The sequence below is a fragment of the Microtus pennsylvanicus genome, chromosome 15 (genome assembly GCF_037038515.1).
Source record: "Microtus pennsylvanicus isolate mMicPen1 chromosome 15, mMicPen1.hap1, whole genome shotgun sequence".
Taxonomy (NCBI): Eukaryota; Metazoa; Chordata; class Mammalia; order Rodentia; family Cricetidae; genus Microtus; species Microtus pennsylvanicus.
Genome location: NC_134593.1, coordinates 27,331,538 through 27,343,567, shown reverse-complemented (window position 1 = coordinate 27,343,567; position 12,030 = coordinate 27,331,538). Strand labels below are relative to the sequence as shown.

Below are 12,030 nucleotides of genomic sequence, written 5' to 3'. Positions count from 1 at the left end.
ATGACTAAAGAAAGATTCTTACGTCGAGCACTGATCCAGATAGATCAGCTCGTTCAAGATTAGCACAGCAGAGATTTGCGTGTGCGAGGTTGCAGCGGCTTAAATTGGCCATTTTGAAGTTAATGTATCGAAGGTCCAAACGGGAAAGATCAGCACCACTGAAGTTTAAGCCCTGGAATTAAAAAGCAGACTGTCATGATGCTGGAATCGTCTGTCTGAGCTGAGTTTAATTAGTGGAACTAAGCACCAAGATTTACAGAAGCCTTTGGCACATGGAGCTTATTATCAGCATAAGCAAATGGAACTGAGACTACATGGCACCCATGGCTTTCATGGGTTCTCACAGAAGAAATTTTATCCCCACATATTAGGATAGAGATAGCTACACTACATTGAAAGGTGGATATCCTAAAGAGGGGCCATAGTCCGTCACATAGCTGCTGAGAGCGTTACTGCAATAAACTAGCAATCACTTTACTAATTCTAAAATCCAATCCTCTTATTTAAGGGGGGAAAAGATGCATGCTGTGGTGTCTTCAAAATCTGTAATGCTTTAAGACACAAAAGTTTCTGCCACTGACCAGCCACACACATGGTAACTGTGCACATAACTTAAACTGCTGCAATTTCCACCTTACTCAAGGACTCCTCCACAAAGCACAATTAGACAGTAAAAGAGGCTATTCCATCTCCTCTGCACTAGCCACTTCAAAACTAAATCAAAGCCACAGCTCACAATTGAACTGCATCTTGCATTTAAAGGAAAAAAGGACACTCAAAAGGAGTGTGGAACAGCTCTTAGATTTGCGGATATGCACAGGCCATGCAGTGAACGGTCTGCGTGAGTTACCTGGCAGCGCAGCTCTGACTTGGTTGGAGTGGCCAGCAGAAACCGAACAAATTCCTTTCGGGATATTGGTGAGTGATCCTCTGGTGGTTGGGAATTCTTGAGAAAGAGATTTAAAAAAAAAAAAAATCAATGGGGTCTTTGGAGTTATACTTACGATAAGTTTAATACTGATCAAGATTTAAAAAAAATGTCTCACCTTTATGGCCACTTCTAGGTGTTCAATCAGTGAGTCTATACCAAAAAACCTGGCTTCTTCTAGCACACCTATCAAAATATAAAATATGTGACTTTCACACAGGACAATTCATTTTGATATTTATATAACATTTTCTGTTAAAATCTCACAATAGTGTTGAGACTCCACAAGTAGGCCCATTTGCACACACACACACACACACACACACACACACACACACACACACACACACGTGTGTGTGTGTGCTCGCGCGCGTACAGGTGGGTGAAAACCAAAGGACAAGCCCAGTGTCACTCGTCAGGTGCTGATCACCCTTGGTTTGAGAATGACTCATTTGCCTGGAACTTCACCCAGCAGGCTGGGACAGCTCTGCAGTGAGCTTCTGAGGACGCCCCTCCTGTCTCAGTTCTTGTGGGATTACAGGTCAGGCTGCCATGCCCAACTTCTTAACACACTCTAGTTAACTGAACTCGAGTCCTGACACTTCCGGGGCAAGCACTTTACTGACTGTCCATCTCCCTAGTTAAAGAAGTAGAAGCTTGGGCAATAGCAACAAGTAATTGTGGTTTAGAATGCTCCCACAGAATGTTGAAAAATACTTTAAAAACAGGTTTTTCTGAGCCAAATTTGAATATAATCTCATTATATTCTTCAGGATGGAGAGGTAGGAGGATCCAAGGTCGGGGGTAGTCTAGGACACACAGTCCAGTCTGGGTTACAGAGTGAGACTCTGAGGAAATAAATCAACAGGTTTTTCCACAAAAAAGAAATACATTACAACAAAAGCTTGGCATATTTCTAGATTATGTTGGTAGTTAAGTAGGCCACTAGCAAAAAATCTTAACTCTATATACTCCTAAAATAATCAACTGAGTGGTGCTTTTAGTGTGAAATTCAATTAAAAATATTTCACTTGTTTTTGATAATTTGTCTATTTTTAATGGAGTAAATAAACTGGGTTTGTTATAAATATCTTAATGAATCAGAAAATAATACAAACTGTTAGAGTTTAAGTCAAATTCATGAAATAACTCAAAATTATAACTGACACTTATACTTCTTTATTTCTAATAGTAAAGGGATTTTATGCATCACACACTTTGCTCAGCATGGTTAAATAGACACACATTTCCTCTCATTAGAGTACAGGGTAGCTTTATGCTCCAAATGAGGGCTGTTACTTGGCTGGCTAAACTCACTCAGGAATTACAAACCAAACAGACATGACCCCGCCCGCCCCTCAGACTGCAATAAGAAAGGCCAAGCAGTTAGCTGGGAGGAAGAGAATAATCTCTTCTGGGAAAGTCAATCTCCACTTCCAGCCATACAACCGAGGAGCAGAGCTCAGAGTGGCACACACTCATAAGCAACCTGGCTTATGTTCCCTGCCCAGCCTTAGGTGCACACTCACGGGGTCATCTGTTTCCTGCCCAGCCTTAGGTGCACACTCACGGGGTCATCTGTTTCCTGCCCAGCCTTAGGTGCACACTCACGGGGTCAACTGTTTCCTGCCCAGCCTTAGGTGCACACTCACGGGGTCAACTGTTTCCTGCCCAGCCTTAGGTGCACACTCACGGGGTCATCTGTTTCCTGCCCAGCCTTAGGTGCACACTCACGGGGTCAACTGTTTCCTGCCCAGCCTTAGGTGCACACTCACGGGATCACATGTTTCCTGCCCAGTCTTAGGTGCACACTCACGGGGTCATCTGTTTCCTGCCCAGTCTTAGGTGCACACTCACGGAGTCATCTGTTTCCTGCCAGCCTTAGGTGCACACTCACGGGATCACATGTTTCCTGCCCAGTATTAGGTGCACACTCACGGGGTCATCTGTTTCCTGCCCAGCCTTAGGTGCACACTCACGGGATCACATGTTTCCTGCCCAGCCTTAGGTGCACACTCACGGGATCACATGTTTCCTGCCCAGTCTTAGGTGCACACTCACGGGGTCAACTGTTTCCTGCCCAGCCTTAGGTGCACACTCACGGGATCACATGTTTCCTGCCCAGCCTTAGGTGCACACTCACGGGGTCATCTGTTTCCTGCCAAGCCTTAGGTGCACACTCACGGGGTCATCTGTTTCCTGCCCAGTCTTAGGTGCACACTCACGGGGTCATCTGTTTCCTGCCCAGCCTTAGGTGCACACTCACGGGGTCACATGTTTCCTGCCAGCCTTAGGTGCACACTCACGGAATCACATGTTTCCTGCCCAGTCTTAGGTGCACACTCACGGGGTCATCTGTTTCCTGCCCAGCCTTAGGTGCACACTCACGGGGTCATCTGTTTCCTGCCCAGCCTTAGGTGCACACTTACGGGGTCATCTGTTTCCTGCCAGCCTTAGGTGCACACTCACGGAGTCACATGTTTCCTGCCCAGCCTTAGGTGCACACTCACAGGGTTACATGTTTCCTGCCCAGCCTTAGGTGCACATTCACAGGGTTACATGTTTCCTGCCCAGCCTTAGGTGCACACTCACGGGGTCATCTGTTTCCTGCCAGTCTTAGGACACACTTGCCGAGTCACATGCTCCCTGCCCAGCTTCAGGGATCCTCTGCATCCTATCCCCAAGGGGCAGCGAGGTATCAATCCTTATAAAAACCCTAAATAAAGAGGCTTTCTAGGGCCTCACTCTCAGTTCACCAAGACCTTTTGTGTAAATCAGACCCTCATGGGGAATGTGGTATGGCTTCCTTTCTAATTATAGGTTTAGAATTAAAAGCTTTGTATGCACAAAACGCCACATTCAGACAGCTGAAAGAATATCCAGTCTATTTTCCGCTAGCACCAGGAACACCTAGGCTTGAACTCTAGCTCCATTACTCCATTTCGGTCTCAGAAAAATTACTGTGGATTATTTTTTAAAGTATTAGATGACTTGAGGGAACCTGGAGGCAATATAAAACTGTTTGGGTGGGAACTACACGTACTTAAGATGATGTACAGAATGCACCCAGGAGCGTTCCTCACTTGCAGACATAGAGGATAGCTAACACAAAACAGTGTTATCAGAGGAAGTGGTGTGATCCTGTGACAACTACTGACCATGAGGATCTAAGCTTTCAAACTAGCTTGTGGGAAAGCAGGGTATAAAAACGCTAAAACTTCTGTAAGTGGAGTTTAGTAAACAAGACAGCTTGAAGCTCTGAAGACCAGACCAGTAGGAATGTAGATAGTGAAGGCCTGATTCATGAGACTTAGCACTCCACTGGAATTAGAATAAAAGTCACTCATATTATATTCTGGCAAAGAATTTCTATGTTCTATCCATGATCCAAGAATCTGAGTGAGGCTGAGTTTAAAAACAATGAACTGATTGGTCTGGTGGAGAGCATTTCAAGACAGTATAACATCCAGACTGCATCCCAGGCAGCTGGCTACTCAGCCTGGCCTCCACTGGAGAGCTGGAAGTACAAAACAGAAAAGGAAGATTTGAAAAACCAGTATATAACTTTGTAGATGAGGAGGGCAGCTTGATAAAGAGATTAGCACCATCTCAAAGAGATCAAGTACTTTGATAGTGGACATCTCAGGAACAGACTCACCCACCACAGATCAAGGATATGAACGTCTGACTTCATGTGAAAAACTTTGCTTTGAGAAGAGAAGCACAGTTAGCAAAGTGTTTTTTCAGATCCAGCCACTCAAGTACTCAGCACCCACTCCACGCCATAGTCTAAGGCAGTGTTCTCAACCTTCCTAATGTTGCAATCACTTAATACAGTTCCTCATGTTGTGGTGACTCCCAACCATAAAATTATTTCCGTTGTTACTTCATAACTATAATTTTGCTACTGTATGAATCGTAATGTAAATACTTGATATGCAGATGGTCTTGGGTAACCCCTGTGAAAGGGTCGCTCGGCCCCTATGGGGTTGAGACCCACAGGGTGAAAAGCACTTGTCTACGGAGACCCATCTAACATCTAAACTGGCAGCAGACATCCATATAACACTGTTCTTGTGTGAATATAAAGTGCAAGGATTCTAGGGTCAGAGGTTTCTGTCCAGATTCCAAAAGGAGGCAGAGTTAGAGGTACCAGGAACATGGAATTGTCTGGCAAGGAAAGCTACCAGGGGTGAGCAAAGTCAGCCCAGGAAGAGAGGCCATGGGCAAAACAAATGGTAAGGTACAGCAGGGAACACTTAAACCTTTGAGAGGTCACATTATATGCCCTAGATGTTGCCAGACATAGAGCTAAAGGATTTAATATCTGCCTTGCTTGGTTTGGTCCCATGCTTGAACGAGAAATGTTTATGAGAAATCTCCTATAGGCTCAAGTACCTGAACACTTGGTCCCCAGCTGGTGGTGTCATTTGGAGAGATTATGGAGCCTTTAGAAGATGGAGCCTTGCTGGAGGAAGGCTTTGAGAGTTTATAGTTTGGTCCCATTTCCAGTGCATGCTCTGTCATGTTTGTGGTTGAAGATGTGATCTCTCAGCCTCCTGTTCCAGCTGCCTGCTGCCACACTTTCCTGCCAGGAGCCACGATGGATTCTCCCTCTGGAACTCTAAGCCCAAATCAACCTTTTCTCTCTTCTCTAAGTTGCCTCAGTCATTGTCACAGCAACAGAAGAGTAACCAACAGAGTCCCGATCCTCTTTCCAATGCTTCAGTTCTTCTCTGAGAATAGGGGTGTTTATTCTGTGCCATTACATCTTAAAAATATGCAGTTTTCGTTTTGATTTTTTTTTTCAGGACCTTACCACTAAGAGATTGCTCTGAGTCTCAGTACGGACTCCAGATTTAAGCTTCTGCACAGTGCTGCAAATGCTAAGACTATGGGAAGTTGTGAAGTTGGACAATGAATTTCTCATTAGGAGATAGCAATAAGCCTTTGGGGACCCAGGACAGAATGTTACAGCTTCAAAATGAAAGGATCACACAGACATAAGGAGTGAATGTTGGTCTGCTGTTGGTGTTAGTATTTTTGGAGGTTCTGAAAACTTAGGAAGTGTGGCCTTGTTGGAGTATAGTCAGTAAGGTATAGCTTGTCAGTAAGGTATAGCTTTAAAAGAGATCTACTTCCCCAGCTCCTCCTTACCCTCTGCTTCCTGTCTGCCATGAGACTTAAAAACCTCTTCTAGCATATGCTCCTACTGTCATGATGCCCTGCCAATCCACACAGAACTAAGCAACTACAGACTTAACCCTATGAAACTGTGAGGCTCTGTCACGTTGTGTCCAAATACTAGACAGAAGCAACCTAAGGGGAGGAGACACTTATTTGGGCTCATGTTTTCAAGGATACAATCCATTATGTAAAGAGCACAAGGCAGATTACAGGATGGAGCAGCTGGGTCCATCTGCAGTGTGACATGTTTATATTTCAGGAGCAGACAGGAAAGAGCTAAGTAGTACTTTCAAATACAATTCCCAATGGCCTAAGCTTACCACTAGGATTCCACAGCCTCCTGAATCAGCACCACCACACAGGAGCCAGGGGTTCAAACACAAATCTGTGGGGGAACCTTACATTTAACACACAACAAGCTGTCTCCCCAGATGTTTAGTCATAGGTATGCAGAAATCATATGGCCCACAAACTGCCATGCTCCCCCACAATACTGGAAGTACAGACACTGGCCAAATTTATTCACCTGGGGAGTGCTACGGTTTGGAAGAATGCTCCCCACAGAGTCATAGGTAAAGGCCTGGACCCTAGGGTACTAGTAACAGACAGGGGTGTAGGCCCATAAAAGGTGGGGCCTAATAGCAGGTCCTTAAGTCACTGGAGCCATACCCTCAAAAGGGATTGTGACCCAAGTCTCTCTATTCAGAATCAAGATATGAACGTTGTGTGTTCTACTACGCTAAGCTACCATTTACTGCCCTCACCACATGCTGGGTCAGTCAAGTCTACCTGACCTAGCTTTGACCTCCAGAACCACGAGTTAATAAATCGTCTCTTTATAACTTAGATGCCTCCTGTATTTTGCTTTAGTATAACAAAGACAACTAATGCAAAAACCTGCAAGTTCTCAGATACACAGTCACTACTCTATCTCTAGAAATTTCAATACTGCTAATTTCTATATGCATTACATAAAAATTATTGGGTTTCATCTAGATGATGATGAACCTTCACAAAAACCCTGTGGTGCAGGCAGGGATGAGAGAATCTTAATACTCATTTGTCAAAAGAGTCTTAGAGAAACTTTCCTCAAGTTCATTTTCTAATAAATTTGAAACTGAAACATTACTATCATCAAGATCTAAAAGCTTTGTCTTTCCTTTTGACCACACTACTCAGTATACAGAAGTAATACAAACCTATAAAAGTTCCTTGTGGTAGAATTTAAATCTATTTAGAATCCAAATGAAAAAGGTATGGCTAGACATATGATAACCAGACAGAAAGACAGCCTGTCTGTACCAATACCTACACATCCATATTCACGGCACTCACACACGTGTGAGAAACTTACCCAATAAGTTAATGCCATCATTTACAATGAGCTGTCCATGACGCAAGTAGTTCAAAATGGGTTCAAAGTACTCGGGACTTCGGTCAATTAAGAAAGCTCCTCTATGATCTTGCTTATTTCCCCAGACACCTGCGATACCATTTTAATGGAAAAAAAATCCCCCCATAAAAAAGTCAGAATTTGTGGAAGGAAAAGAAAAAAAAACTCACATAATATGTCATCAAGTCTTTACTTTTATAAAAATTCTTTTACTCCACCCTATAGTTATGGCGTCAGGTGAGATAAAAAGGGCCAGAAAGGAAGTGAGAACGTGTCTACTCACCTCTGTCCTTGAACATGTGCGCCAGCATACTGTCAGGCTCTTTATTCACTAAAGTGCTCCTAAGAATTCAGGGAAAAAAATTGATTTCTCCATGTGTCTTTATAAACAAACATATTTAAGTCAAGAGTATACTTGAGTTCAGCTGTTCTCTCAAAAAGATGCATGCTATAACCTGGTAGGAGTAATGCTGGGAAACAAAAATGTGCAGTAAGTTGCCAAAATCTCTTCTAATCTGGCAATTCCTTTGATTTAAAGCTGCATTATATCTTTTCATTTAAATACTAGCAAGACATTTTATTACAATATTCTTGACCTTATATTATCTGATGGACTTAAGTTGTTGTTTCTAGAAATACTGCTAATTTTTACATGCAATCAATGTTTATTACGATATCTAAAAAGCAAATTTTAAAGCTGAATTGATGCTTTATGCTTTCTCTGGAATGAAAGGTTAACTTCATTTAAAGTTTTTTTCATAAAAAATATTCTACAAATAGTTTCACAGCACATAATATTCTTAAAAAGCATTTGAAAATCTTATAAGGAAACAGTACATAGTCACTTTTACTCGGTTGTGCTCTTTAAGACACACAGCATGCGCTCACATACACACCCTACCTTGTTGTTGTAAAGTATCGCCCTCCAACATTTAATGTCAGCCAGTCTGTGTGGGATCCTAATAATCCTCCAGGTGGTTTAGAATCTGTCTGAGGATCTAGAGATGACATGTAAAAAAATAACAGAATTATTAAGATTGAAGACTCTGGGAAGACAATGAAGTAATTTCTCAAAGCAAAGCCCTATAAGTTAAGACACAGAGTCTACTACACTGCTTGGCTAAGGTAAGAAAAGTTCTTTGGCGATTAAGAATAGTCGCTTAAGACCAAATTTTGTGTTTTGGTTTGTTTTGTTGAGACGGGATCTCTATAGCCCTGGCCATCCTGGAACTTAGTCTGTAGACCAGGCTGGTCTGGAACTTACAGAGATCCACCTGTCTCTGCCTCCTGAGTGCTGAGATTAAAGGCAGGCACTGCCATGCCCAGCTAAGACCACACCTTTTTGATGCTACACTTAATGTCAGAACAAATACCCAAAATAAGAAAAGTGTGTATCAACAATTTTTACAAAGGCTTTATTGTAAAACTAACATAAATGGACATATTTAAAGTTTATAATTTGATAAGATTTGATGTGGTTCAACATCTGACTTTCAGGTACAGAGCTATAAACTGTCACAGCTTGCAAGATGCTAGAGAAAACTGGTGTCAAAGACTCTGGGAAGATTCTAATAGAGTCTTAAATGTCAGACAGTCAAACACTGGAGAGAATGATATAGGTACTGAAGGCAAGCATTAAGTACCGTTGAAGGACTTGTCAATGGAACTCAGGAAGAAGAGACAGTATACAACGGATGTACCTACCTTCTGACAATATGGAAATACAACCATTTTTAACAAAAAGAATGCAAGCAGCTGTACAAAAAATGTTAAACTGTTGGCAGACTCTATTGGTACTGAAAATTATTATTCTCTGAAAATCTTATGTGGTTGAGTGGGATGGAGCATGAACAGTAATGTGATCCCATCGGTTTCTGCATTCCTGGAAATCAGGGTTACTGATATGGAAGGACATAAAGTCAAAACAGAAGGGGGAAGTGAAACCTTCTAATCCTGGATATACCCTGAAAAATTTAGTCTGAACCCATGAGATTTTATATCATATTTCATGGCATAAACATATCATTTTATAAAATATGATAAACTTCAAAGCATAAGGATGTAAATTTTATGTTTAGCCATCAAAAGGCCTTTTAATAACTATAAACCAGACTGCACCTTGAACATGACATCAAGTCATAATTATAATGTTTCAAGTCTATGACAGAAATGAGTAAGATGAACACCTTACACGCTAGAGAGTAAAGAAACCATAGACTAAACAGGTTAAGTTTAAAGACAAACAAGTTGTCATTGGCAGGCCAGCAATGCATGCAGAGAATAAAAACCCATCAACTATTCTTAGGCTTAAGAAGTAACAGGAGGGGGTCAGTCCTGCAGACCCAAAGCTGCAGGATCTTCAAGGCAGGACAACAACAGGATATCCAAGAGGAGGCCCAGTGAGGGCCCAGCATCGATGGTGTTGCAGAAACCAAAGGCCTAGAAGCAGACCAATGACTCTCGCAATTAACACTGGCAAGTAAAGATTATGGACAAAAAGGTTTACAGCATGACTCACTGTAGCTTCCATGATGAGATTTTTTTTCCTTTCTTTTCTTTTTTCCTCTTAAATTTTTATTTTTGATGGGGGAATTGCAAGGGCAGAGAGCAGATACAAAGGGATGGGGAAATGAATGGGAGATGCGTGATGTGAAAGACACAAAGAAATAAAAAGAAAGCTTAAAAAAAGAAGCCACAGGAATAAACAAAAAATCCTAGTAGGATTTTTTTTGTTACCTTTTTCTTTCTTTTGGCTTTAGGGGATTGAACTCAGGCCTCCATACATGGCAGACACTAGTTCTATTACTGAACTAAACCCCAGTCTAATTATTTATTACTTGATGAATAACGTTTTATTGCTAATATGCAAGTAACCACTTCCTGTAAGGCCAATGGAGAAAAGACTTGCTCAGAGTTTAAGGTGGAGACAGAAGGAGCTACACGTTTATTTTGTGTTTTTTTTTTTTTTTGTTGTTGTTGTTTGTTTGTTTGTTTTTTTGGGTTTTTTTTTTTTTGGTTTTTCGAGACAGGGTTTCTCTGTGGTTTTGGAGCCTGTCCCGGAACTAGCTCTGTAGACCAGGCTGGTCTCGAACTCACAGAGATCCGCCTGCCTCTGCCTCCGGAGTGCTGGGATTAAAGGTGTGCGCCACCACCGCCCAGCTGTTTGTTTGTTTTGAGACAAGAGTCTCATCACCATGTGGCCTTGGTTGGTCTTGAGCTTACTACACAGAACAGACAGGAATTCACATAAATCCACCTGCTTCTGCCTCCTAAGTGCTAAGATCAAAGGCATGCACCACCATGCCTAGCACACTTACTTTTAATGTGGCTACTACCTGAAACAAAGCCTCATCAAATACAATGACTATGATATTTTTATTTGATTTTTTATTCATTTTTTTCATTTAAATACCAGCCCCAGTTTCCCCTCCCTCCCCTGACTGTGATTTTTTTTAACGACTTATTTATTTATTATGCATACGGTGTTCTGTATGTATATATGCCTTCAGGGCAGAGGAAGGCACCACATTTCATTACAGATGGTTGTGAGCTACCACGTGGTTGAACTCCAGACCTCTGGAAGATCAGCCAGTGTTCTTAAGCACTGAGCCGTCTCTCCAGCCCTGACTGTGATATTTTAAAAACACTTAAACATACCCATGAGTGACTATAAGGACAAAATAAATAAAGCACTGTTTAAAGAATATTTGCTTACTCATATATTAGGTCTTTTCTTTTGAGATACTCAACTATATATGCTTTCTTCCATATGAAAGGATAGTGGCTGAAGCCAAGTCATGTTTTCACTGTTAGGATTTGATCAGCAGTAAAGGACTGTCAAGAACTATGCAAGGAGCCGGGCGGTGGTGGCGCACGCCTTTAATCCCAGCACTCGGGAGGCAGAGGCAGGCGGATCTCTGTGAGTTCGAGACCAGCCTGGTCTACAAGAGCTAGTTCCAGGACAGACTCCAAAACCACAGAGAAACCCTGTCTCGAAAAACCACACACACACACACACAAAAAAAGAACTATGCAAGGAATACATGGTTACAAGTTAAGTGATATACTAACAGACGTTCTAGCAATCACTATCAAAGATTTTTAAACAGTTCTTTGTAAAATCAAAATTATTTATCATGTCACAAATATACAAATCTAGCAAATCTTAAAGACATGTAAAGGAGGAAATATATACACTAAAATATAATTCAAACTGTTAAGTATAATTTGACATAAGTACAGTGAAGAATAAAAAGAAGGTCTGAGGTTGGTCATCATAATTTTTCATGTTAAGTCACACAGCTCCTTGTAAAGTACTTACCATCTCGTGTTTTTTACTATGGCAAATAAAGTAGAAATTTAACAGAGTCACTTACCAATAAAAGGTTCTCCTTCACATACAAACAATACATCATCATCCCTGGGAAAATCAAAATTTAAAAAGCCATAATCAAAACCTAGAAAGCACATTAAACAGCTGAGGACTAACTGAACTACTCCTTAAGATCAGACAGGAAGCAGG

At 41.7% G+C, this 12,030-nt stretch overlaps 1 protein-coding gene across 4 annotated transcripts in view; it reads right to left on the bottom strand.

Moving 5' to 3' along the window:
* The window catches only part of Kctd9 (potassium channel tetramerization domain containing 9), a 32,107-nt gene that overhangs the window by 6,493 nt on the left and 13,584 nt on the right, over nucleotides 1-12,030 (bottom strand). For all 4 annotated transcript variants that reach the window (XM_075950289.1, XM_075950287.1, XM_075950288.1 and 1 more), the window contains 7 exons: nucleotides 11,885-11,928; nucleotides 8,410-8,506; nucleotides 7,792-7,850; nucleotides 7,470-7,598; nucleotides 1,047-1,114; nucleotides 851-946; nucleotides 23-172 (listed from right to left, as the gene is read on the bottom strand). In XM_075950289.1, coding sequence (XP_075806404.1) covers nucleotides 23-172; nucleotides 851-946; nucleotides 1,047-1,114; nucleotides 7,470-7,598; nucleotides 7,792-7,819 — 471 coding nt within the window. In that variant the 5' untranslated portion in view covers nucleotides 7,820-7,850; nucleotides 8,410-8,506; nucleotides 11,885-11,928. The remainder of the gene's footprint in view (nucleotides 1-22; nucleotides 173-850; nucleotides 947-1,046; nucleotides 1,115-7,469; nucleotides 7,599-7,791; nucleotides 7,851-8,409; nucleotides 8,507-11,884; nucleotides 11,929-12,030) is intronic.